This window comes from Leishmania martiniquensis, chromosome 5 (genome assembly GCF_017916325.1).
Source record: "Leishmania martiniquensis isolate LSCM1 chromosome 5, whole genome shotgun sequence".
NCBI classification, from domain to species: Eukaryota; Euglenozoa; class Kinetoplastea; order Trypanosomatida; family Trypanosomatidae; genus Leishmania; species Leishmania martiniquensis.
The window spans coordinates 175,001-200,185 of NC_090140.1; the positions used below are offsets into that span (position 1 = coordinate 175,001).

The 25,185-nt window shown below is 63.3% G+C and overlaps 8 protein-coding genes across 8 annotated transcripts; all 8 read left to right on the forward strand.

Annotated features, from left to right (window-relative positions):
• Positions 1–596: 596 nt before the first annotated feature.
• LSCM1_07728 (uncharacterized protein) lies at positions 597–1,619 on the forward strand (the record flags this gene model as incomplete). The annotated part of the gene is made up of 1 exon (XM_067325087.1): positions 597–1,619. The coding sequence occupies one exon, from the start codon at positions 597–599 to the stop codon at positions 1,617–1,619; it is 1,023 nt and encodes a 340-aa protein (XP_067181292.1).
• Positions 1,620–2,487: 868 nt separating this feature from the next.
• LSCM1_07729 (uncharacterized protein) lies at positions 2,488–8,832 on the forward strand (the record flags this gene model as incomplete). The annotated part of the gene is made up of 1 exon (XM_067325088.1): positions 2,488–8,832. One exon carries the CDS (start codon positions 2,488–2,490, stop codon positions 8,830–8,832), a length of 6,345 nt encoding a protein of 2,114 aa, XP_067181293.1.
• Positions 8,833–9,480: 648 nt separating this feature from the next.
• LSCM1_07730 (uncharacterized protein) lies at positions 9,481–9,894 on the forward strand (the record flags this gene model as incomplete). Its single annotated transcript, XM_067325089.1, has 1 exon — positions 9,481–9,894. The coding sequence occupies one exon, from the start codon at positions 9,481–9,483 to the stop codon at positions 9,892–9,894; it is 414 nt and encodes a 137-aa protein (XP_067181294.1).
• Positions 9,895–11,277: 1,383 nt separating this feature from the next.
• LSCM1_07731 (uncharacterized protein) lies at positions 11,278–12,276 on the forward strand (the record flags this gene model as incomplete). The annotated part of the gene is made up of 1 exon (XM_067325090.1): positions 11,278–12,276. One exon carries the CDS (start codon positions 11,278–11,280, stop codon positions 12,274–12,276), a length of 999 nt encoding a protein of 332 aa, XP_067181295.1.
• Positions 12,277–13,741: 1,465 nt separating this feature from the next.
• Positions 13,742–14,920, forward strand: LSCM1_07732 (uncharacterized protein; the record flags this gene model as incomplete). Its single annotated transcript, XM_067325091.1, has 1 exon — positions 13,742–14,920. The coding sequence occupies one exon, from the start codon at positions 13,742–13,744 to the stop codon at positions 14,918–14,920; it is 1,179 nt and encodes a 392-aa protein (XP_067181296.1).
• Positions 14,921–15,740: 820 nt separating this feature from the next.
• LSCM1_07733 (uncharacterized protein) lies at positions 15,741–16,181 on the forward strand (the record flags this gene model as incomplete). The annotated part of the gene is made up of 1 exon (XM_067325092.1): positions 15,741–16,181. The coding sequence occupies one exon, from the start codon at positions 15,741–15,743 to the stop codon at positions 16,179–16,181; it is 441 nt and encodes a 146-aa protein (XP_067181297.1).
• Positions 16,182–17,067: 886 nt separating this feature from the next.
• Positions 17,068–18,255, forward strand: LSCM1_07734 (uncharacterized protein; the record flags this gene model as incomplete). The annotated part of the gene is made up of 1 exon (XM_067325093.1): positions 17,068–18,255. The coding sequence occupies one exon, from the start codon at positions 17,068–17,070 to the stop codon at positions 18,253–18,255; it is 1,188 nt and encodes a 395-aa protein (XP_067181298.1).
• Positions 18,256–19,433: 1,178 nt separating this feature from the next.
• Positions 19,434–21,920, forward strand: LSCM1_07735 (uncharacterized protein; the record flags this gene model as incomplete). Its single annotated transcript, XM_067325094.1, has 1 exon — positions 19,434–21,920. One exon carries the CDS (start codon positions 19,434–19,436, stop codon positions 21,918–21,920), a length of 2,487 nt encoding a protein of 828 aa, XP_067181299.1.
• Between the last annotated feature and the right edge of the window lie 3,265 nt (positions 21,921–25,185).

Genomic DNA, 25,185 nt, shown 5'->3' on the forward strand with positions numbered 1-25,185 from the left:
TGCCGCCCCCTCTCTCCTTGTCCTTCCCTGCCAACTGCCCGACTTCTCTGCAAATACGCGTTGTCTCTCTCTCTCTCTCCTCTCTTTGGGCGCTCTTGTGTGTGCGTGGGTGTGCTGATACGCTCCACATCTTCCTGCAGACATCACGCCTATCGCCCACTCTTATCGTCCGCACACCTTGCTCCACGCTATCGCCTTACCACTACGCAGCCCATCATCGGCTCCGCGAGTCTGCCCTCACTCTGTCGAAGTTGCCGTACGCAGGCAAGGGAAAGAAAGAGAGTCAGCGCTCCTCCCCCTTCCTCCGGAGGTGGACACGGTGTCCTCAGAGGAAGTGCGCGGAAGGCTCTCCGCTTTATATCCCCTCGCCCCATCTTTCAGAGCAGGAGACACGACGACGCGCACGTGGGCCTGTAGCGCCCCTCTCTGCCCGTGTGTGTGTGTGTGTGTGTTCTCGCCATTTCCTTTCTTCTTGTACAGCCACTCGAAGGCACTGCAAGTAAGCGGCCCTGGTAACTCTTCGTAGCACCTGTAGCGGCAGTAGCAGCAGCATTAGGCCTCTTCCCCCCTCTTCCCCGCTCTCGCAGAGTTCCGGCATGTCGAAGGTGTCCTCCGCTGGCTGGCGCTACGCCCGCTGCGGCCCCCTTAGTCAGGTGCTCGTGTACGAGAAATTTGACATCATCCCTGGCAAAGATGAAGCGGTAGTGCAGATGATGATGGCACCCCTGCATCGGGTCGACGCCGCCGTCATCAACGGCACGGCACTCGGCCGCAAGCGCGTGAACATGCCGTCCTTTTCCCGAATAGGTGGCTGCGAAGGTGTGGGTAAAGTCGTGCGTGCCCCGGCAACTGCTGCCACGGCGTCTTCGCCGGTGAAAGAGGGCGATACCGTGTGGGTGGCGCCGCTGCATGGGACGTGGGCGACGACGATCGCAGTGCCTGTGTCGCAGCTGCACAAGATCCATGCGAATCAAGTGCAGCTGGCGGTAACGGCGTCCAACTTTCTCATAGCCCAGCAGCTATTGGACGGCTACTCTCGGCTGCGCAAGGGCGACATCGTCATTCAGAACGGTGGCAGCAGCCTAACCTCTCTGGCGGTTTCGGCGTTGGCGAGGTCGTACGGGGTGACGATGCTGACGGCCGCCACGCCGGGGAATCGCTTCGCGGCTGCAAAGCAGCGGCACGCCAAGTTTGACTCCGACGTCTTTGAATACAACGGGGCCGGGACGCGCGCAATGCAGGCCGCCGTCGGCGTCCGCGGCGCAGCTCTCTACCTGAACGGCGTCGGTGGCCGCCACTTTGACTCCCTCCTGCAGTGCACAGGACCGCTGGCGCACGTCGTCACGTACGGCGCGCAGAACGGCGCTGGCCTCTTCGTCTCCGGCTCCAGCCTCATCTACAACGAGGTCACCATGGCCGGCTTGTTCGCCCCGACGTACCTGAGCGCCCTGTCCTACGAAGAGCGGCAGACAAAGCTAGATTTTGTACTGAAGGCCATCCAAGAGGCTGGAGTCGTGTACCCGATGGTGACGGCGCCGTCATTGGAGGCGCTGCCGGATGTCTGGGACGACGTGTACATCAAAGGCGGACTCAAGGCAATCGTGAAGATCGGAGCCTGAGCACGCCGCTGTCACCATCGGGAGGAGGGGGGTCTTTGCATACCTCGGTTCGACGGTCGCCCGTGACGGAGGCGCAGCTTCGTGGTGGGCGATGATGCCGCTGATGTGCTCTCCTGGCTGGTGGTGGTGGGGCGGATCAGAGATGCAGCTCGGCGCACATGGGAGAGCGGGATATAGGTGCATCACACTATTTGTGTGCATGTGTGCGTGCTGGCAAGCGCTTCTTATACCCTCGCTGCGCCGCCCTTGAACCTCACCAGAAGTATGCACATGTGTGTGTGTGCCCATCAGAGCTCTGCAGAAGAACGGAGGTGCGCATTCGCAGCGTGTACCACAGCGGTGGGCACTGCGATGGCGCGGGATGGGGAGGGGGAGAGGGGGGGAAGAGGAGGAGACGGGGCGGCCTCGGCTTGCCCCATCCCACACCCTTTCCCAGAGTCCGTGGCGTGTATTCCCTCCCCCCCTCTCTCTCTGTTGCCCTCTCCATCGGTCTTTACTGCATTTCTGTCTCCCTCTCCCGCTGTACTCGCGCATGCACGCGTGCCAACGTCGTAAAGGCTTACTGGCCGCTTGGGGGGCGTGCGCGTGCGCGTGTCGTCGCAGTCATTCGCTCTCTCTCCGCTTCGCTCGTGTCCCTCCCTGCCCTGACCTGTTTTTTTTTTGTTGTTGTTGTCCTCTCCTCTCGTCGTCATAGATCAGGGACAAGCCGCCTCAACATCCGGTTGGCGGCAACGCGACTCGCCCATTCACCACCACCACCCCATCTCGCTTTCGCGCACGCACGTATATATATATATAACCAACATCACATCCCTCTCTCACGTTGAACCTCCTACCCCCCCCCCACACACACACCCACACACACCTCATGGAACCAAGATTGGGGCTACGCAACACCCCGCCTCTGCGTCTCTCGGCACAGTATTCGGCGGGGCTGTCATCATCGTTTGCCGCTGAGCCTCGAGTATCGCCGGGTGTGTCCATCGTCCCTAAACAGGGCCTGAAGGTCGCCTTCGAGATGTCGCCACTACCACGATCGCTGTCCTCCTCCTCCTCGCTACGACTGCTGCAGGAGATCGATGAAACGCGTAAGCTCCTGCGCACCTTTCGCTCACTGAAGGAGCGCGGAGCGCGCCGCGAGGAGCTGGCAGACCTTCACAGCCGTGTTACGGCCCTCAAGGAGGCGCAGCAGTGGCGGCAGCCGCGTGATGCCGGCACATGCAGAGAGCTGGCGCGCCCCGTTGCTAATGCCGTCTCCGTAGACACTGCAGCAGCCGCATCAACCGCGACAACACAATCCTCCTTTGCGCACTCACCCGCTGCCTCGTCGTCGTCCTCGTCGTACGCGCGCCGCTTGCCAGACATCGCCCTCCACGAGCGACCGAACGGCCAGTCTGTGGAATGGAGCAACGGTGTGCGTCAGCCTCAGCCGCAGAAACAGCAGGGAGCTATAGAAGCGCACGCTGCGCACCGTGATGGACAAATACATGAAGGCAGGCATCATCGTCGTCCTCATCTCCATCATACTCACCTGGGCCCGGCAGCGTCGTCATCCATCTCGACAGGCCCACCTGCCGTCGTGGCCCAAGCCTCGACGTCAGTGCACAGCAGCGCTGGTAACGCCGTCAGCAGCAGCAGCAACGCTGGCACGCGCAGCGCAGCTGCACTGCAGCCGAATGGGGCGTTGTCAGTGGCTGACCCTCTCGTGCACCTCAAATCGATTGCGTTCGCCGTTGCACTCGCGGAGGCGCACACGCGACGCGAGATCGCACACCGGTGGGAGCGGCGGTGGCTGCGACACTGGGCAAGCTTCAAGGAAGAGCGCATCGCCATAGCCCTGCGTCCGCCCGCCACACCGATGGCTGCACTCGTACGTCCTCAGCCGCAGCCGGAGAGGTGGGCTGAGGCGTTTCCAATGGCACTACCTCGTGAGCGGCAGCAGTGGCAGCAGTCTACGTCGTCCGCAACGACAGCCGCGGAGGTGAGCAGAGCTGCGGCCGTCACCATAGCTCACACCATCGGAGCTTCGGCTGCACCAGTGCTAGGCTGGAGTACTGGAGAGGCTCCCACGGCGACAACGGGCGGCCCCGTGGCCAAAGGCCCTCACCAGGGATCATCGCCCTCGGACGGTCGCCGCGGCGGCGTCGAGTCGAGAGAGGTCGCTGAATTACACCAGGAGGAGCTCCCCTACGTGAAGGATCCCTCTGCTGCAGAGGATGCGGTAGTGTGGGCAGGCCCTCTTCCACCACCGCACCAGCAGCAGCCGGCCACTTCAGTCATCAAGCGATACGCAGATGCGAGCCCGTGCGCTGCGGTGAATGTTGCCGCTGCTGAGGAGGCAGCATCCTCACGCAAGGCAGCTGCTCCTGCCTTGTCGACTTGGTTGGCCGAGGCACAAGCTGCTGCTGCTGCTGCCGTGAGGAGCATCGAGAGCGACGAAGCTGCCGCGCGCGCAGCGACCGAAAGCACAGCGGCAGAGGTTTGGAGTCGCTTAGCGCTGGCTGAAAGCGCGGCGCGTCGCAGAGCTGAGATGGCGTGGAAAGCCGCTCGGTCTCTCGTGGCGGCTGAAACAAGGATTCGTGTCGCCCTCGAGGGCGACGAAGCTCGCTCGAGAGCTTCACACGTGGAAGCGGAGCGGTATGCTGCCGAACGCGCTGCCCTCGCGGCAGCGGAGGCGGCCGCTCGGCGAAGAGCAGAGGAGGAACGAGCGCGTCAGGAGGCGCAGCGGCAAGCTGAAGCAGACGCCGAAACCGCGGAGCGGCGTTCCATAGAACAGCAGTGGCAGGCAGCCATCCGTCTCGCCAAGTCACTGCTGAGCGAGTGGGTTCGAAATGCTGTTGCGACGACTTCACAGTTGGCTCGGTCGAAAGGCATGTCTACACCTGCGCGGTCGCCGCGCGATGAACCATCGGTGGAAAACGCTCAAGTGAAGGAGGCCGCGGGCGCGCAGGCTCGTGCGCGTGAGCAGCAGCAAGCAGTAGAAGGGTGCATGGCGGCATGCGCTGCAGCCACAGATGCTGTGCTGGGCGAGTGGACCCACGCGGCAGCGGCAGAGGCGGTCAGACAGAGAAGAGCGGAAGAAGGGGCCACAGCTCGAGCGGAGGCGGTGGCGCAGGAGAGGGCAGCTGCGCGCGCACACGTCCTTTGCGCTGAAGAGAAGGGCAGAGCTGCACTATCGACTTCGGAAGAGGAAGCGTGGCAGCAGCAGCAGCAGCGGCAGCGGCAAGCAGCCGATGTTGAAGTGATGCGTCTCGCGGTTCGTGAAGCCCAGGAAGAGGCCCGCCGCGGCACTGAGCGGGCGGAAGCGGCAGCCCGCCTGCAAGTAGAGATGGATGCGGTCGATGAAGCAGTGCGCCTCAAGGCCCTCGAGGAGGCCGCACGTTTGCAGGCAGAGCGCAGGGCAGATGCTGCGCGTGATCTGCTGGCACGCGAGGCGGCGGCAGCGGCATTGACAGCGACGCTCTGCTCCGCCGTTAGTGAGCTCTCAAAGTATCTCCTCGACAGCTGCCTTGCGGAAGCAGCACAAGAGACACAAAAAGAAGAAGTGGCCGCTGTGTCAGCGGCGCGGGATAGAGCAGCTGTGGAAGAGCTGCAGATGAAGTGTCTCGAGACGGCTCAAGACGAAAAAGCGCTCGCGCGAGACGAAGTGCGCAGCGCCGCGCTTGAGGAGCTGGATCGACTGCGCGGTAGCGAAGCAACCGCAGCGACCTGCAAGCGTGTGGACGTCGAGTCTGTGGCGGCCACAGAGGAGAGGGAGCGCCAGCAGCAGCAGCAGACGTGTCGAAAGGCCGCTGCCGAATGCCTTCAGCTTTCAGAGTGGTGCGACACTCTGCTGCTTCACATCTTGCACGACGCCGCCTCAGCAGCGGTGTCGGTGGCCGAGCGCACGACGACTGTCGCGAACGAATTTTCTCTTGAAGCGCCACCGCCGGCTGCTTTGCCGGGAGAGGAAGTGCGCGAAGCGCGTATGTTCATGAAGGACGGCCAACAGCAGCAGCGCCATCCCACGTCTAACCGCGAGCCCACGGACGGCCCCGGTGTTCTCACAGAAAAAACGCGCGTAGACAGCGTCGACAGTCCTGACGAGGCTCATGTAGACGCAGCAGCGCAGAAACCCGTGGCCGCCACAGCGTCACCGCCCCTTTCGCCGTCGTCCTCCTCCGGCCCCTCGTCCTTTTTTATGGGCTCCGCCTCTGCGGATGCGACGCCGGGCACCGTTGTCACGGACGCGGTGAAAGCCCGCACAGACGAGTGTGCGCGGCTGCCGTCGCCCGCTGCTTTTGCGCGCCTCGTCGACGGCCTCCTCTCTCATGTCGTTCACGACGCGGCCATGGAGGCGCAGGCAGCGGCTCACGTCAGCGAGGCCATCACAAATCAAATGGACGCGGCGCAGAGGCCTCGGGCGCTCCACGTACCCCTGCTGGGCGGCTCGGACGCGTCTCTCGCGTCCATTGATAGTGGCGGCTCTTGCTCGAGCTCGGTGCGCTCCCCGCCCCAGGCCCTGCAGCTGAGGCCGCTGATGCTTCCACTTGCCGTCGTGGCCGGTGCCGGTGCAGCAGACGGCCATGTGCCACAAGTGCCATACGCGGGCGGCGGGCCTCACGACTCCGCAGAAGTTGTCGTCGCTGAAAAGATCGGCACTGTCACGTGGCCCCCAGCTGCGGTCTCAGAGATGGACAGCCGCGCTCTGCAGCGGCCCATCGTCTCACCCCTGTTGATGTCGTCAGTGGACGTCACCACTGCGAACGCCGCCGCCATTTCGACCGCTTCCGCAGCAGGGGGGAAAGAGAGGGGCTGTGCCACCGGCGCCACCACCGCAGCGTCGTCGCCGCTGCACTGCTTCTCCACGGCATCTTCGGTCGACGATGATGACGCGGCCTGCTGCTCTTTCACCGCCCCTGAGGCACCACTGCCGCTCCACCTCGAGCAGCACAGCATTTTGTCTCCGCTGCTCTCTCAGCCGTACGGCAACGGCGGCGGCGTTGACGACGAAAGCGGCGGCGCGTGGACTCCTGCCGGCAGCGGCGAAGGCAATGGGGAAGCTGCAACAGGCACCGCGCTGGCAGATGTGCCCTCCTCATCGTACAACAGGGAACCGAGGCAACAGCCTCACGCCACCGCCGTGGCGGACAACCGCGGCGCCACCTCCGGCGCCGATGGAAGGCTGTCTGCGGTAGTGATGGCGGGCAGTGGCGCGATGGGTGGGATCACAGATGACCTGCGCGCTTTTCAATTGGACGCGCCCTCGCCGTCATTCGCCGAAGTCAAGCCGCGTGCAGAGGTCGGTATCGCTGCCGCGCACACAAATTCAGTAGACGCGGCGGCGGCGGTGGCCGCCTCGCTTGTAGACTACATGGTTCACGAGGCCGCTCTCCTTGCTGTCTCTCGGCAAGAGTCGGTAGCGGCGAACGCCGACAGCGATCGAAAGGGGGCTCGCGATGGCGTCCAGGCGGGCCACGCAGCAGCGGCGCCACCGTCTCCCTTCTCAAGCGCTGAAGGCCATGAGCAAAACACCGCGAACGGGACGCTCAGCTACCACGGAAGCAGCGCATCTACAAGCTGCCGCGTGCTCTCGCCTGCTCGGGCCGGGGATGACGAGGCAGACGCAGAGAAGAGTGTCAGCGCCGCGGAGAGCGGCCCTGAGTGCACGAGTGCCGACGCCAGTGAGGCGGCTCTGCGGGTCTCTCGCTTGTCGCCGCCGGCCGCAGCCGCCGTGGCAGCCGAAAGCATCACTGGCGCGCATTCGCCGCTCGCGAGCCTGTCGACCCTGGTCTCCGCCGTAGCGGCACCCAGCCACTTTGTGGCTCACCTGCGGCAGCAAGAGGCGGAGAGGAAGGCAGTGGCGCATCAGCAAAACCGCTACCTCACCAGCCGCGAACTAGCGCTCGTCGCCGCGCGCTACTTGGCGTCGGAGACGGCCGCGGCGCACGTGATGGCGATAGGCCCTACCGCCACGCTGTCGGCTCGCCCCGTGGCACTCGTTCTGTCTGTGGGGCTCGTGCGTGCTGCCACACTGGAGAATAGGCGCGCGCGCCGCCGCATAGAGGAGGCGGGGAAGGGCGGCGCGCGCAGCGCTGGCGGCGGTGGCACGAGGAGTGGAGGTGTGTTCGCGGAGGCGACGGGGTCGCCGAAGTCGGCCCAAGGCAGTGGCGCTGCCTCACCGATGAGCGGCTACGGCGGCGGTGATCACCGGTTCCCAACGTCGGCCACCGGCAAGACAGGCACGGCGAGGGACAATGGCGGCATCGATTTTCCGCTGAGGTCACCAAGCACGCGCCGCCGCGGCGACGGTTTTGGCCCGATTGGGCCTGCCACCCCGGGCGCTGCAGGAGGCGCCGGGCGAGGGAACGGTGGCGTTGCATGCTCGCCATACGCCGCCGTCGCGCCCGCGCCCACCTCCTCCTCCATCGAGGGCGAGGATGGCAAGGAAACGGACATGAGTGTGGGTCACATGAGTCAGGGACTCCTCTCTCCGTCATTGCAGGCGTCGCCGCCATGTGGGTCCGCCTCGAAGCCGCTGGCCCGCGGTGACGTGAAGGGCGTGCCGGCATCGAATTCAACACAGCAGCAGGCTGGGGCGCGCGACAAGTTACCCGCGGACTGGGCCGCCGCGCTGCGCGGCGTGGCCGAGAGGATCGCGCGCGACTTCATGGACTACGCCTCCCGCTGCGTACTACTCGGCCAGGGTGAGGGGCAATCTAGCCAAGATAGCCTGCGCACTGCGCGGCGCATCCACAGCGATGCGCTGGCACATATCGATGTCCAGGCGCTCTTCACGCAGGAGCTGCAGCTCCGCGATGTGGCGCGTCTGGCCTACTACTATGTCGAGCTGGCGACCAACGGGCCACGTGACCGGGTCGATCCGCACTGCGCCCCGGCCGCGCTTGGCGAGCACAACATCTTTGGGCGACGCAGCAGAGGCAATGCGGAGGGTAACGAGGATGGCCCCAGCCTCAGCCACCCCGACGCCACCCCGGCGCGGCTCCCGTTCCCCTCCCACATTTCCCACCAGCGCTCGCGCAGCAGCCGCGGCGGCAGTCTCCTCTCTGCCGCCGCGGCAATTCACGTGCGCCGTGCCGGGCTGCTGCAGCTGGTGCTGGAGCAGTGCGTGTCGAATGTGCTGCATGACCTGGTCGGGGACACCGTGGGATGGCTTTGGACAGCCTACCTGCAAGCGGCGCCGCCTGGGGCAATAGCGGACGGAAGGCCATAGCATTACCTTTTCGTCGCCCCCCTCCCCTCCCCTCCCCAGTGGCATACGCATACACTCGCCCGTCTCTCCATTCCGGGCCATCAAAACTGCGCGCATCGCAGCCCCCCTCCCCCTCCCCCCTCTTTGCCCTCTCTGAGTACATTTTGTTATCGCTAATGGAATCGAAAGCAACAGGCGCGGCCAGGACAGGGAAAGCAGCGTCGTATGAGCGGGAGGGGAGGGGTGCTGATGCCTTCTGACTGCTCCCCTCCTCCTCCTCCTCCCCTTGCTAGGCACGTCATGAGGACGCATGCAGGCACTGGCACTCATGCACACCCTCGTCCCGGCATCGCAGGTGAGCTCATACGTTGCTGACGTACACAGCACTCTTCTCCCGCTGTGTGAAGAACAAATTATCATGGCACCTCCTCCATCCCCATCCCTCACCCCTCCCTCTTCCTTCCACACACACACTCACGCACGCACGCCTCCTCTGCTACCTCGGCCATCACGCGTGCGCTGTCCCCCTTCCCATCGCATCCCTTTTCACTCTTGGCGAGCGCGCACATACCTGAGGAGACGCGCCGTGGGTCATCAGCAGAAATACGCGCACGCAGCCGGGGAGATTGTCACGGCTTCCCGCCCCTCCTCTGCTGTGGAGAGTCCAGAATGGAGTCCACCGCTGCACCTTATGCAGGCGTAGACCCCAGTAACAGCGCCACGAGAGAGCCGGGCGCTGGCACCAGCTCAAGCGGTGCCCCGACGGATCCGTTCAAGTATCTCGCACAGCACATCCACAAGCGCATTGCCATCTCTCTCCTGCCAGTCGACGATGACGATGACGGCGCAGTGGTAAGTGGCACCTTGCTCAGTGTCGATGACCTCTGCAACGTGATGGTGCAGCACTGGTCGAGCACGGACGCGATACAGCTCGACGGCAGCGCTGGCAATGGTCGGCAACAACAACAACAGCAGCAGCCTCGCAAACGCTCTCGCCTCGACGCCGTCGCGGGCGCCGACGTAGAGAGCGTGCGGCTCATCCGCGGCTCCCAGATTGTCTCACTCGCTCTCCTGCCGGCGTGAGGCGGTGTGCGAGGGAGCGCACAGCTCGAGTGCTGTGCGTGTGTCAGTGGGCTCCTAACATGCGCCTCCCGCTCCTCACTCGTATTGGGCGGCGCCCCATGCCTCAAAGGGCAGCGACCGTCTCTAGGAGAGACGGTCGCTGCTGGCACTTCTAAGGTGTGCAGCACAACAAGAGTATGTGCAGCGGCGATGCTCCATGTGTGTGTGTGTGTGTGGCGTGACTCTCGACACGGACACTGATGAACGCAGTTTCTACGTGCCGGGTGGGGTCACCTAGTCGTGGCAGGCTCCCTTTGCCCCCCCTCTCCCCTCCCCTCCTGTTGCTCTCTCCTGCGCACCCCCTCCCCACTGTTCACAGCGCTCGCACTGCGTGACGTCAGCACAGGTGTCTATCAGCCCCCCTTTCTCTTACGATCAGCGATGTGCAGGTCCTTCGTGACACCCCGTCATAGATTTAGAGAGGGGGGAGGGTGTTGGCGAACCTGTTCCCCTTCCCTGCCTCGGCACAGCCGTGCCCTCGCACGCTCCGCCGCTGGCGGCACACACACACACTTAAACACGTTTCCGTTCGCATCTCCGTCGCCCGTTCATCCCTTTTCCGTTTCTTGATATGTTACGGCGCCTCGCTCGTCTCCCTCCACTCCTCCCCTGTCCACTCCTGGCGACTCACCGACGCGTGACGACATGGTTGAGGATGTTGGGTGGGTCACGCTTCCAGGTGCGGCGGTGACGGCGATAGCCGTGAGAAACAGCGGCAGTGTGGTGCCGCCGGCGTGACCAGGGCCCCTCTTCACACCACTACCCCATCACCACTACTCCCTCCCTTCCCATCCCCCGCTTCACGCCACCCGCGCATCTGCCTGCAGCCCACCCATACACGAAGGAACGCCGCGACCGCCCCACCCCCCACCCCTCGGGAGAAGAAGGAGCTCCTCTAAGTATCGCACCAGCGGCCCCAGGGCCACCCTCAAAAGGAGCCGCTCGACGACAGCGACGCGCCAGAAGCGGACCTTCCCTTCGCTTTCCTACTGCCCACCCCTGCCCCCCTCTTCCGGGCACCTTCACACAAGCGCTCTGGTACAGAGAGGAAGCGGAAGCGTGCAAGGGAGTCACCTATACATACATAGAGGGAGGGAGGGGTCATTGTCATTCTGCGCGGACTGAGCGCGGCAGAGACAGGCAGGAGCGCGCAGACATCACACCGCACGCGCTCGCCTAGTGCGCGAGTGTGTGGTGTGCCGGGTGAGGGAAGTAGCCATCTTGCTTGCACGCTTTCACACGCATATCATTACCCCACCCCGCCCCTCCGCGCTTCTCTCGCCCCCTCTTTCGCCGTCACCCACTCGCCAACCACAATCGTTGCCACCACCCCGAACCTGCCCCATGCACGTTGCAGTGTCGGCGTCGCCCCTTCGCGTGTCCGCAGAGGCCATGCGCAGCAGTGGCCCCGCCCCGGCGCGGCCGACGGGCTTCCAGCGCTACCAGCGCCAGCACAAAGTGGGAGAGGGGTCATATGGGAAAGTATTTCTCTGTACAGACGTCGTCGAGGGCGGCACCGTTGCCGTGAAGACGAGTCAGTGGAACTCGGGCGAGGAGGGCCTCTCGGTTTCCTCGATTCGTGAGGTGTCCCTCCTGAAGGAGATACGCCACCCGAACGTGGTGCGGCTACTGGACCTCTTCACCGAGGAGAAGAAGCTGTGCATTGTGTTTGAGCGCATGGAGAAGGACTTGCGCAGCGTCCTGTCGACTCGGCAGACCCCCATAGTCGGCCGAAAGCTGAAGCACATGATGTACCAGCTGCTGAGCGCCCTGCACGCCTGCCACAGCCGCCGCGTCGTGCATCGAGACATCAAGCCGGGCAACATTCTTGTGAGTGCGGATGAGCAGACGGTGAAGCTGGCCGACTTCGGAATGGGGCGTGCCTTCGGCCTCGCCCTGCAGAGCTACACCTACCGAATCGCCACACTCTACTACCGCGCGCCGGAGGTGCTGCTGGGTGATCGCTACTACTTGCCCTCCGTAGACATGTGGTCTATGGGATGCGTTATGGCCGAGCTGGCGCTGCGCCGCGCTCTGTTCCGTGGCGAGGGCGAGTACTCCCAGCTCATCACCATCTTTGGTATCATGGGGACGCCGAACGAGCGCGTGTGGCCGGGCGTGTCGCGGCTGCCGCACTACAACGCCGAGTTCCCAAGCTGGGTGCCGACGTCGCTGGAGAAGCACATCCCTACCCTTGACCCCGATGGAGTAGCGCTCCTGAAGGCGATGCTGCGGTATGACCCACAGCGCCGTATCACCGCACTGCAGGCGATGCAGCACCCCTTCTTCGATGACGTCCGTGACGAGTGCGAAGCGCGACTGCAGCAGCAGCAGCAGCAGTAGTCGTCGTCATCGTCGCAGCCTCAGTGTCACTGTCGCTGTGGGAATTGCTCTGGTGGCTGCCGCGATTCAGGTATTCAACAGGCCCTCCAGCGGAGAGCGATGCGCAGCCAATGTAGGCTGGGATGCGACGCTCACACACACACACGCACACACACACATGAACAGACGAATGCGCGGCTCGGCTCGTCTTGTTGTAACGTGCATTGCAGCGCCCCTGACTCCGCTCGGTGTGCAGCTTTGCACGCGTATACGCGTCCGCTGTGTTGCTGCCGTTGCGCCATCGGCTCATCATCTTTAATTTCATAGAGCTTTAGCAGCTTGTGTTTGGGATGGGGAAGGGAGGTGGATGTGTGTGCGTGTGTGTGTGTGCGCGCGCAGAGCTCTCCTTCGCGATCAACACCCCGTCCCGTCCCTCCCATCCCTCTCTCGAGCCTTCCATACACACACTCGCCTGATCGCCCGGGTGTGGTGTCGCCATCAGAGTCATCAGAACCGCACATCTGCATCCCTCTCTATCCGCATGGGCATACGCGTCGCTGGCGGGTGGAGGGAGGGGGAGGGACGTTGGGGAAGGGAAGGTGGAAGTGGCAGGAGAGGCGTAGAGACGCCAGTGAACCGCGAGCGGGGCGAGTGCGGCATAGCGTGCCTCACGGAGGAGGTCGAACAGAGGTCATGGGACATGGAGGGGGGGACGCACGTGCGGTCGCGCCGGCGGCCTCTCCTGTGTCAGTCCGTCGATGGTGGCCTGGGCGCGTGTATCGTGCACGGCCATGTCCAATACGCAGCACCCAACGTGAGCTGCGCCCCTCCCCCCTCCTCTCGACACACACACACACGCACAATTTGCGCCACAGCGCTGTACCCGACCAGCTCGTCATCCGTAGACACAAAACACACGCAGCCGTCGCGTATTCGCTCCGTTGGGGGTGCGCCTCTCCGCCTGCATAGGGCGGCCCAGTCCGGACCCGCACCGTCGCCGCCGCTGGGCGAGAGAGGGCGAGCGGAAAGAAGAACGTTTCGGGAGTGGGTGTCGCGGAAAGGGTGGCGATAGTGAGAGAGGGGAAGGGGGGGAACTCCTCTTGCCGGTTGGCTGTCTCGGTCTGCGCCAGCCCGACGAGCTCTTCGGAACGGCCAGTCACCTCCTCTCGCGGGCATGTGGACTTGCCCTTGCCGCCGACTGTGCCCTGTGTCCTCGATGTCTACCACGCTCTACTCTCCTCCTTCCCCTTGGACCTCCTGCGTCTTGGCGTTGCAGCTCGACTTCACCGCATCAACTCTGCTCACTGCTCTCCCCCACCCACCCACACACACACACAGTGAACCCCTCCCCTGCTGATTTTGCTGCTTAGCCTCTCTCACCTCCCTCCCTTACGGTACACTCCTGTGTCGCGCGCGCACACACACAGTACATCTGCCTAATCGTTGCCAAGAGGGCCATCAGCAGATTCCTTTACCTCTGCGTTCAATGGTGCTCACGGCCTCCTGCGATGCGCTGTACTTCCCGAGCGAGCCACGGGATAATGTACTGACGCTGCAATGGAGCACACAGGACGCGCCGCAGGAACCGAACACAAGCGTTATTTTTAAGGTGAAGTGCACAGCGCCGCAGTTGTTCCATGCGCTGCCGCGCTATGGCGCACTCCTCCTCGCTGACGCCACCGGAGCCGCCATGTCGAGCTCGAACCAGATGGCAACGATTACGTTTAGCCGTCGCGAGAACCACAGCGGTGGCGACGGTAGCGGTGGCGCTTCACCGAGCGCCGTGAACCGCCAGGCAGCGCCGACGATGACGCGTCCGTCGAGGGCCTCGAGTGCCACGCCGGGCGGCCCATTGTATCAAGAGCGCTTCGCCATCGAGTACGTGGTGATCAGCTCGGAGCCTCTTGCTTTCCAGCAGATTTTGAGCGCCCGCGCTGACACAGCACGGCTGACAGAAGTTGTGAAGAACGTGTGGTCGCTCATCGCCTCTGGCGCTATTCCGCGCGCCCACCTTAGCACCCAAGCTGGCATCAACCTAAAGGTGTACATGGAGAACGTTGTACTGCAGCGCAGCGACCCGGCGCCGAGCGGTGGTGACGAGGCCACAAAAATAGTCGTCCCGCCTGAGGCCCGTCTCGTACCAGTTGCGTCGGAGCGGCGCGGCCGCCAGGCTCATGACGCCACCGACTCGAGCCGTAGCCGACCTGTCGGAGCCCCATCCCCGCAGCTCAGCAGCGGTGGCTATGGCGCGGGCGGTCCAGGCAGCGTCTCGCCCGCTCCCCGGCGCAAGCCAGCCGATGAGCTGCGCGTCCTTCGAGAGGAAATCAACTCGATGCGCCGCGAGTCGGTCACATCCACCGGCACGGCCAGCGGCAGTGTGCTCAGCAGCTACTCGCCGCCTGTGAGCGCACCGAACAACCAGCCGCGTGGGCGCGAGGGAACTGCGGCGGTGAAGGCGCCATCCACCCCTGGTGCCGCCGGCGCCAACAGCTGTGATGACCTTATCATGAAGTTTGACCTGGGCGGCAGGGGTAGCGGCGGCGGTGCTTGCGCAGCGAACAAAGAAGGCCTCAAGGTCTACGTACTCTTGCTGCTGATGCTTGCCCTGTACGGGGGCATACTCTTCATGCGTCGCAGTGCAACACGCGACATCGAGAGCGGTTAGAACCGTCGTGGGGCTGCCGCTGATGTGGCAGCGAGCATAGAGGCCGTTCCAGTGTCATCGCGAGAGGGGTCGGGGAAGCAAGCGAGGAAGCAGTGGGCACATGCATCACCTCTCACGCACACACGCACGTTGGAGAGCGCACGGGGGCGGGGAAGGGGAGAGAGGGGAGGGGGCGGACACGCCAGGAGCGCTCTCGCAAGGCGCAAACGCACCTCCCCTCGTGCGGTCCCCCGTCTGCTCGGAGCCGTCGCCTCCCTCTTCTCCATACACTCCTTCATTGTGCGTCTCCAACAACTCATTAATGCCATTCCGCCTTCCCACCACGCACGCTCATGCGTTTGGGGAGTGCAGTTGATCAGCATAAGCGCCCTCACGAAGGCTGAGATATCAGGTCCGTGCATGCATGGAGACGTTGGTAGAAGCATCTAGGGTGCGAAGTGGAGAAAGTGTCGCGGAGCAATGGAGCTCGTGTGAAAGGCGACCGAAGCCGTCCCAAAGGCACGTTGTGATGGCGGGTGCGTCCGTCTCTGTGTGTGTGTGTCTTGAAGGTGAGAGGTGTAGCGAACCTCTACGGGGCACCAGCGATTTAGAGGGACACGTGCTCCACAATGCCATCCCCACTCACAGCGGCACACAGAGTCGATCGCTTCGCTGACGCGCCATTTCCGATGGCATACACACATCGGAGAAGAAATGTGACTCAAGGCGGCCAAGACGGTGCTAACGGAAGGCCAACTGGAGAACAACGGCGCCCCTCCCCTTCCCATCCCCTCTTCCTTCCACACACACACACACATCAGCCCCGCTGCGGGTGGAGGAGATGCAGAGGGCCTACAGGGAGCTTTGCCGCACCCACCCGCGCGCCGCGCTCTTCCTGAAGCTGGCGTGGCACTGCGCCGCACGAGCGGGCGACCTGGGGACACTCCTGACAAAGGACGTGCACATCTCCACACTCTCGGAGAGCCCGCCGACGGCCTCAGTGAGTATCACGATCCGCTATGGAAAGGGTGAAAGGTTCCGCGGGCCCTATGCGATAGGGACGCGATTGCAGCGAGAGGACGCGGCCCTGCTGCTGAAGCTGGTGAGGAGCCGAGGCCCAACGCAGCGCCTGTTTGCGGACGTGACGAGCCTCCGCGATCAGGTGCGAGCAGCGCTGCGCCGCGTGAACCCTGCGGCGGCCCTCCCGTCCGTCCGGAAGGGCGCCCTGCACGTTACCTGGCGGCGAGCGGCGCTAAGGAAGGAGCTCCTGGTGGACCATTGAGGAGTTGATCGAGGCCACCGATGAGGATGACACGTACGACGCCACCTGCTTCATGGACCCCCCCTCGGCTGACGGATGGGGGCGCAGCTGTGCGGTATGCGAACGGCACCACTCTGGTGCATTGCGGCGGGGTGGGCCACAGACATGCGCCCAAAGAGGCTGCGCCGGGGGCGGGCCGTCCCCGACGAGGGAGTCTGGTCGTGGTCAGGGGAGGGGGAGTGCTCGGCGGAGTGAGTGTGGCGAAGCCGCGGAAGCGTTCGCCCCCTGTTCCGTCAAGACAAAATGCAGAGGAGTGCCGAAAGGCGCGCGCAGCCGGGCAGGAGAGCCGACAGCGGCCATTGCCCATTGCATCGCACCGCCACCTTCACACTGTCCCCCCCTCTCTTCTCTATCCACGTAATCGCACGACATGGAAATGATGTGCTCACCTGCAGGCACGAGGCACCCCCCCATCCCACCCCCTCTCAGCTGCACAAAGTGAGAGAGGAGATGCGCCGCTGGGCTCCAGCGGAAGGGAGGAGAGGTTTGTGGGGGGGCATCCGCCATCCCACCGAACCCCTTAGCCATGGCGTGTTGCCACAGGCGCGACTCATCTCCGAGGCGACTCGCCGGGCCCGCGCGAGACTTCTTGGCTCATCCCTCCCCTCTCGCCGCTGATGCAGCAGAGGAAGCGGGGGGAGGGATGAGGCGGTACTGTTGGCGCGCCGTCCAAGTCTTCTGCGGGTGTTCTCTGCCTCTTCGCCACCCCTTCCCTCCCCCTCTCTTCCTTAGCCACCACGGCCACCACCGATTACCCGCACGCTCGCGCACTGTGGATGAACGACCGAAAGCCGAAAGCAGGCGAGTAGTTGACACCACAGCACAGAAAGACCCCGCGCTTGAAGCGATGAGCATCGGTGCCTCTGCCCGAGTGCCCTTCACGCACGGCGGCGGCGGCGGCCGAGCCATCAAGACGCGTGTCAAATCCAATTTAGGTCAGCCCTTCGCGAAGCGCTTCTACAACAACGTCTGGACGTATCGTGTGGCGCAGCTCACAACATCGAACGTGCGCAGCATGAAGAAATCCTCAGTCGCGATAGAATCGAGCGGCAGTAGCAGTGGCAGTGGCGGAGAGCTGCCAGTGAAGAGTGACCTGCAGCCTCACGCCCTGCACAAGTTTGCAGGCGAAGCGGACTGGTCCATCGTCGTTGCAGTGCCGAAGAGCTCTGAGCACGTGCGCAACCTGCAGGACTGTGCCAAGGGTAGCCTCATGCTCGGCCACACTGATCCACAGCTGTTTCAGTGGTTCAAGGAGCTGGGTACCCTGCCGCCGCGTTCGCTCCTGTCTGGGTCGATGGAGCTGCTGCGCGGTGACTTGCAGGCGGAGGCATGGGAGCAGACCTTTTCGCGGCACCCGGTGATCCACCGCATCGCACAGGACATGTGGGAGAGTGACGCGAGCAAGACAGATGAAGAAGCCGTGCACATCGCCAAGCGGGAGCAGGAGGAGGATGAGAAGCGCATGCGCCGCATGAGCAGCAGCGACTGGCGCGCCAAGTTCCGCGACCGCGAACGCAACCCGACGCGCGCAGAAGACGAGGAAGCGCCGGTGTACGTTATCAAGCCGGAGGCGTTCTCCCTCTTCCGCGTGAGGCCAGATGTGCGGCTGTGGATGAACGCTGGCGGACAGACACAACGGGTGTGGGATCCCGTGGTGCCCGATCCAGACCCGCTCTGCCGCTGCTCCCACCGCTTCATCCGCATGCTAAACCTGGGGCGGCAGAAGCTGGTGCCCTCGCTGAACATGAACTACTCGCTGAGGCTAACGAACGCCTTTGTGTTTGAAGTCAACGACCGCGGCATATGGGCGATGGGCACGCAGGAGAACGTGGCGGGAAAAAACGGCGTCGTGAAAGAGGAATGGCTGGAGCTGCGCCTCGACTACGGAAAGGGCCAGGTCATCACGACGGAGCAGGAGATGGAGTGGTGGGTGCGCGGGCTGACGCGGCTAGGCGCGCCGGAGCTGTCCCAGACGAATAGCAGCGTCGAGGACGCAGGCCTGAGCCCTGAGGACTTTGAGTATCGGCACATTTAAGCCGTGGGGTAAAGGGGTGGAGTGGGCGGTCCGGTGAGGCGGTCACGCCCGCCTCTAACGCCTCGCAGCCCTCTCTCTCCCGTCTCTGTTTTGGGCCCCTGCGTGCATATGGACGCGCGCACCAGCAGGCTGCCGCGTTCTCTTCCTCTCTCTCTCCTCCCATCCTATCTTTCGCGCAACTCCGCAAGTAGCCAAGACGGAAGAGCGAGCACCTCTTTCACGTGAAGCGACACTGAAGCTATGATCCGTTGACGGGTTAAGGCATACGTGTGCGCGCGTGTCCCTCTACGCCCCCTCCTCCCTTCTCCTTCCTCCCACCATCACCACCACCTCCCCCGACTTCCCTCCCACACGCACATGCGCGCACGTTGGGGGCAGGGGGCTCGCGTCTTCGCGTCTGTGGACGCAGACTGCGCGGTGCGGCGCCGTGCAAGACAAGGCAGTGATGCGTGGCGCAAGCGGCAGCGTGACTTTCCCCGCAGCACCGCTTCCATGCCTCGCCCGCCCGCTTACCCCATCCACCCAACGGGGTCTCGGCAACGTACAGCATGTCCTCACCCTCAGCAGTCATCCTTGCTATACACACCTTTGCCCACTCCGCTTCTGGTCCACGGCCGCTGCCGCTGCCACACACACACACAGAGAAAGAGGAACGAAAGCGAGCGCTATCCACCACCACCACCCCCTCCCTCTCCCTCCCCCGCACTCTGCTGTTCTTCCCCTTCCCCTTCCCTTCCCCCTCTGCGCGCGAATATTTTTTAGGCGTGCGTGTGTGTGTGTGTGTGGGTAAGTGGGTGACTTCGCTCGTTCACTTCTGCTAATCGAGCGCGGGAGTGAGCGTGTCAGTGAGGAAAGTAATACAACAAAAACGTTCACGCGTGCGCCCCCTCACGTGCGCGTCTCTGCTGCACCGACGCCCTCCCCTCCCCCTACTCGGCCCACAGATAGACAGATACACTCATACGCACACAGAGAGAGTGAGAAGAGGATAAAAAAACGTTCCTTCGCAGACTATTGCGCACAAGACGCCACACGGACCTCCGCACTTTGGTGCCTTTTCCTCTGCCGCTCTCCGCGCCTCCCTCCCTCCCTCTCTCCCACGCGTGCACATCACTGGAGCGACCGTGTAGAGCCCTTCATAGACAAACACACGCTCGCACAAGAGAGAGGAAGCAACGATGGAGCACTCCGTATCCAGCCGTTCTCCGAGTGGGCAGTGGTACCCACAGCAGCAGCAGCAGACCTTCCAGAGTAGCGGTTCCCCGCCGCAGCAGTGGAGCCCCGTCTCAGGCACGGGGACACCAGTGGCACACATGGGCGGCGGCCAGCCCATGGCAGTAGCGCCGGCCGGTGGTGGGTCTGCCACGCTGGGCAACTCAGGCATGCTGAGCAGCAGTTCGGCGAACCTTTGGGCGCAGCAGCAGCAGCAGCCACCAGGCATGACACCGCAGCAGCAGCTCATGCTTATGCAGAGCATGTATACGTCGCAGACCCCGTGCTGCGCCTCGTGCTGCGGCACACAGCCGTCCACCATCTGCCCGCAGCCCGGGGAGCCGGTCGACCCGTTTTGCTGCACGCCACGGGAGCCGGGCGAGGGGCCGAGATGGTGGGAGCGGGTCTACGAATACTTCGACTGGAGCTTCTTCCTCGCCTGCGTCCTCTGCCTGCTCGCCATCATCGGCTTCGTGTTGGTGATGGTGACGAGGGGCCAGGACGACATCTTCGACGTCTTTGGTGTAAATAACACCAGAGATCTGGACCACGCCATGGATAAGTACATCCCCGTCAGGCAACCGATAACAGCCTCGGCACTCCGCACCAAAAACGCTCTGAGGCACCCTGAGACGCTCGGCATCTTCTCGGAGGCAGTTGAGGGCGCCCTCGTTGGCACGTCAAAGGGGTCCGTGGGGGCCGCCAAGACGGGGTTGTCATCAACTATTTCACAAGACGGTGCCCGCGCTCCAGAGCCGCCATGCACGAAGCGCCGGCTGCTCGGCAGCTTTGGTGTGATATGCATGGAGGAAAATTTGTTCGCCAACACGTTTGCCGTGCAGCTCAGCGGCTGGACTAACGCGCGCGACACGCTGTGGATTCTGGCGATGGTGTACAGCCTGTTAACGGTGGTTTATGCGGTGCTGATCAACGTGCGCCGGCACGCATCGGCCGCCGCGGCGGAAGCCCAGCGCGGGCTGTCGTCTACGCCGCCGTCCATCACACTACAGCAGCAAGAGGAATTCGTGAAGATGACGCCGCAGCAGCAGCAAGCCTTCATCCAAGAGTATCAGCAGCAGGCGGCGACGCTCCAGTCGCAGAGCCCCAGCGCCCCCTCTCCGCCGCACCAGCTGCTTTTCACCGACTACAGCAGCTCCGCGCGTGGCATTGAGTTTTACGAGACGCCCTTCTACGAATTTGTGCGCATCGCGTGGTTCGTCTCAGGGCTCACCGCGTTTGCGTGGGCGGTGGTCATTGCGATCTCTTTTTGGTCCTTCTCTGACTTCTACATCCGCAGCACCGAGGGCCCGCTGCGCAGTTTCTGGCAGGTGTACACGCGCAAGATGAGCGCCACCCTCGTCGTTGTGACCGTCTTCCTCGCGTGGCCGCTCTTCAACTTTTTGTTGGAGCTGTTGCTGTTCGTTGCCCTGGTGGTGCCGTGGCTCGTCATTCGCTCCACCTGCAAGCGGGGCATCCAGATGTACCGCCCAGCCCTGCCCCTCTCGAAGGTGCCGGCCTACATCCGTGCCGACATGTTCTTCATGGACTTCCAGGATGTGAAGCGGCTTGGATTCTCGCGGCTGGGGTGGATTATACTGACCGGATCCGATAAGCCCTTCTTCGAAGGCTGCGAGGACCCCACAGTCGACAAGGACCCGGCGATGACGCAGCTCATGCAGCAGCGCTTCCAGTGGCAGCAAATGGTACTGTCTATGGTGCCCATGTGGATGCAGTCGCCGCCGCCGCAGCAGCAGCAGATGGCATTGATGAGCCCCGGCGGTATGGGCGGCATGATGCTGCCGGGGCAGATGACCCCTCGACAGCGGCAGCTAGACCCCAATTTGGTGGCGACCCCGCCAGTCAACTCGGTGCCACAGTCACCGGTGCAGTACCCCGTTGAGGACGTCGAGTCCAAGTCTCACAAGCGCCGTCGCCACCGCAGCTCGCACGATCGCCGGCACGCCGACCCGCTGACGGCAGCACCGATGGAGCAGACGCCAGTCGGCAACGGTACGGCCGGCAGGGATAACTCCACCCGTCACCGTCACCGTCACCGCCGCCGCAGCCGCAGCCGCAGCCGCAGTCACAGCAAGAGCAAGGGCGCCTTCGACAATGGCCTGCCGCAGCCGCCGAGCACTGAGGCGGCTGTAAACGGCGGCGCCGTACCCACCGTTGATGGGGCGCCGCGGCGTCGCCACCATCATAGCCACAGCCGCAGCCGCAGCAAGGAAGTGGCATCCATGCGGGCATCTCCCGTGGCTGTGTCGGTCCTACCTGCTATGGGGGAGAGCCCGAGCGGGGGTCACCGTCACCGCAGCCACAGTCACAACAAGGCCCCCGGCGACGATGTGAGCGCGGCGGATGTTGCAGGGGGTCGCGGCACGGGTGGCACGACGCACAACGCCGGTCCAGCGGCGGCATCACCTGAGTTGGACGCCCTTCTGCAACTGTAGCCGTACTCCTTCGGCTGTGCACAATCGCGTCTGTGCACGCCGGAAGAGCCGTCACACACAGCCTTCGATCGCTCACCCTTTTTTTTTCGTTCTCCCTCGGCGCTCGATCTCTTTTGCTCTTCAGTTCTCTCGATGCGCGCACGTGTGTCTGCTTGGTGTAGTGGGAGAGAGATGGTAGGGGAGAGGAGAGGGCGAAGGAGAGGAGGAGGCCATCGCTGATGATGAAGGCGCGCACAGACTGTTACAAGAGCATGAACATGCACACAGACGTGCACATGGATGTTCATGCTCTTGTAACAGTCTGTGCGCGCCTTCATCATCAGCGATGGCCTCCTCCTCTCCTTCGCCCTCTCCTCTCCCCTACCATCTCTCTCCCACTACACCAAGCAGACACACGTGCGCGCATCACCTGTCATGCGCACTTCGGCTCACTGTTGCGATTACCTCCTACTATGTTTGCGTTACCTTTCTGCTTGGCTATTCTCCTCTGCCGCGTTGCGGTGGCCTTTGCTTGCTCCCCAAGGAGGCGGATGCTGCTGCTGCACTGACCGGACTGCGTGTAGGCCCGTGCGAGGGAAGGAGAGGAGAGGAGCCGGAGAGACGGGGGCCGCTCTTGCTTGGCGAAGGTGCGAATGGGATGGGGCGCGCACTTGGTGGGGGGGGGAGCCGGCTGCTCACAGGGCAGCGCGTACATCTTTGTTGCCCCCCCTCCCTCCCTTCGCACCCCTTCTTCCTCATCCCCTCTCGGCGCCTTCTCCGCCTCCCTCCCTTCACTATCTTCACCAAAAAAATTAGAGCCGGCAAATCTGCAGACAGAAAGCGGACGACCTCCCCCCTCCTCCTCGTCCTCCCCTCCTCTCTCCTTACATGCACGCGCACCACCGTCACCACATGTACGGCTCCCGCGCAGTGGCACGCGACTGCTGTGCAGAGCAGCCGATGCGGGGTGGGAAACACTGTTGTAACGAAGGCGGGGAGAGGCGAGGAGAGAGACGACGGCAACGGCACTCCGACGCACCATCGCGACGCATCAGAAGAGGGCGGTGATGCGAACGGGTGCTGCTATAGAGTCGTCATAGATGGGCGTAGACGTACGCGCAGAGAGACGGAGGGGGAGAGAGAGAGCGAGAGCGAGCGCGAAGCGAGCGCGAGAGAGGTGGAGAGAGAAGAGGAGGACGCGTGTGAGGAGAGGGCGTCGAGGTTGACATGGCGCCCCCTTCTCCGCCGCACCCTCCACCGCACCGCACCCACCCTCTCATCATCGCCTCCCCTCTCTTTCTCTCTCTCCCTCTCCTCTGCAGTGCCCATTCAAACGTTTCTGTTGTGGTTGCTGTTTTTCCCCTTTCAGCCGTTTTTTTTCTTTATCTGTTCGCTTCCATTTTGATGGGTTCTCGATGACGTCACCGATGGCTGACCCCCCACCCCACCCCCCTGACGGGCCCCCCTAGCGCCCCACCGCTCGTCCCTCCCGCTCCCTCCTCTTCCGTTAAAGCTGCTCTAAGTGAGGTGGCAGCCCGAGACGAAGACGACCCTTCTGTTGCAGTCCTCTTCAGATGAAATAGAGGGAAAGGGGCACAGATGTCGGAGCGCGCTAGACGACCGCAGAGATCCCAATCCTCATGTGGTTGAGCACGGGCCTTTTCTCTGTGCGTTGGGCCCCTGCCATGGCGGGCGAGTTTCCGTGGCCGCATAAGGTGGTACTTGCTACTTCGCTGGTACTGTGGGTGTAACCCCATCCGCCCCACCTTTGCCCGCGTGCTCACTGTGCAGGCTGGGACAGCTGGTCGACACGTCACCCGCGGCATCGCCGGCAACAGCGGGTGAAAGCCGTCATCTGCCCACTCCCCACCACACGTGCAGGCACACACACACACCGCTAGAACGAGAGAGAGAGAGACAGCGACGCCGCCAAGAGAGATGACTCCAGCGATGCCAGCAACGCAAGCAGGCGTGCGCACGCGCTGTCAGTCTGCTACTGGCATGGTGCATCCCATCCAAGCAAGGCATCCAGGGTAGTGGGTGTGGGTGTGTGGGTGTGGGTGCGTCAAGCGTCCCCAATCGCGAATGAATCATCGAAGAGGGCTGCACATCGATTTCTCTGAAAGGGAGTCGGTGCAACGTGTGTCGTCTCTCCTGTACCGAGCCGGGTGCGGCGCAGAGGTCAGAGCTCTTGGCAATAGCGCCGCCGAGTCCCCGAGACTCCCCCGCCATGCGCGAGACTCAGCACACCGTCTTCGCAACTGCAGCGGCGCAGGGAGGTGGAAGGTACGGAGGCAGGGTACCGGGTCCAAGAGGACTCCGGATCCGAAGCGGACCCACTGTAGGACAGGCCAGCTCGTGCTAGAGAGCCCTTAGGGCAGCCCCCGTGCCGCGAAAGTTGAAGAGGTGCGCTGCCGTGAGCACACGTTTGCAAGCGTGCTCGTGGTGCCATGGGGCACCTTGAGAGAGAGGGGGGAGGGAGAGACACAACCGATGCGGTGCCTTTGCATGTGTGTGTGTGTGTGTGCGTGTCTGCGTGCGCGAATTGTGGTAGGGCGCCTGCGCTGGTGGGCTCAGCCCCCCCTCCACCACCACCACTACCACTCCCACTACGCCCCCTTTCCCTGATGTCGTCCTCTGATTGTATGTCGTACGATAGGGCGCGCAGGTGCGCTCCCCTCCGCTCGGCCAGGCATGGGTTGTCGCCCGTTTCTCTTTTTGTTTTTGTATTTCTGCGCGCGTCTGTGTGTGTGTGTGTATTGGCTCGTCAGTTTATTTTTCGGTCATCTCTCTCGCTCTCTCTCTCGTGGGTGCCTCTCTGCCTCTCCCTCTCGCCTCCCCTCCCTCATGCCTTCATGAAAGGGAAGAAAAAAGGGATGGGGAGCGGGAGGAATGAACTGTGGTGGGGCCTGAGCGGTGTTATGTGCCCCTCTTTCGGCATCTCGTTCTCTCTCCCCGCCTCATGCTCATGACTGTACAGCGACAGCGGCGTGAAGGGAGCAGCTGAGTAGCCCTCATGTCCACACAAGTCTGTGTGTGCGTGTGTGGTCTCCTTTAATGCCGTCCCCCCCCACCTCGTCACTACCATGCGACACCGCAGCCTCATGTCTTCCTCAGAGTTGCCTCTGCTGCTCTTCACTACATCCCTTTTTTTTTCGTACGCGCGTGGTGTGCCACGGTCGATGGCGAGCCCGCCCGCTCGCGCGTACGCACGCGAAAGTGGTATGCGAGCCGAGTCCTGAAGACTTCGGACAATCATAGGCGCCAACATTCACCCAAACCCAAG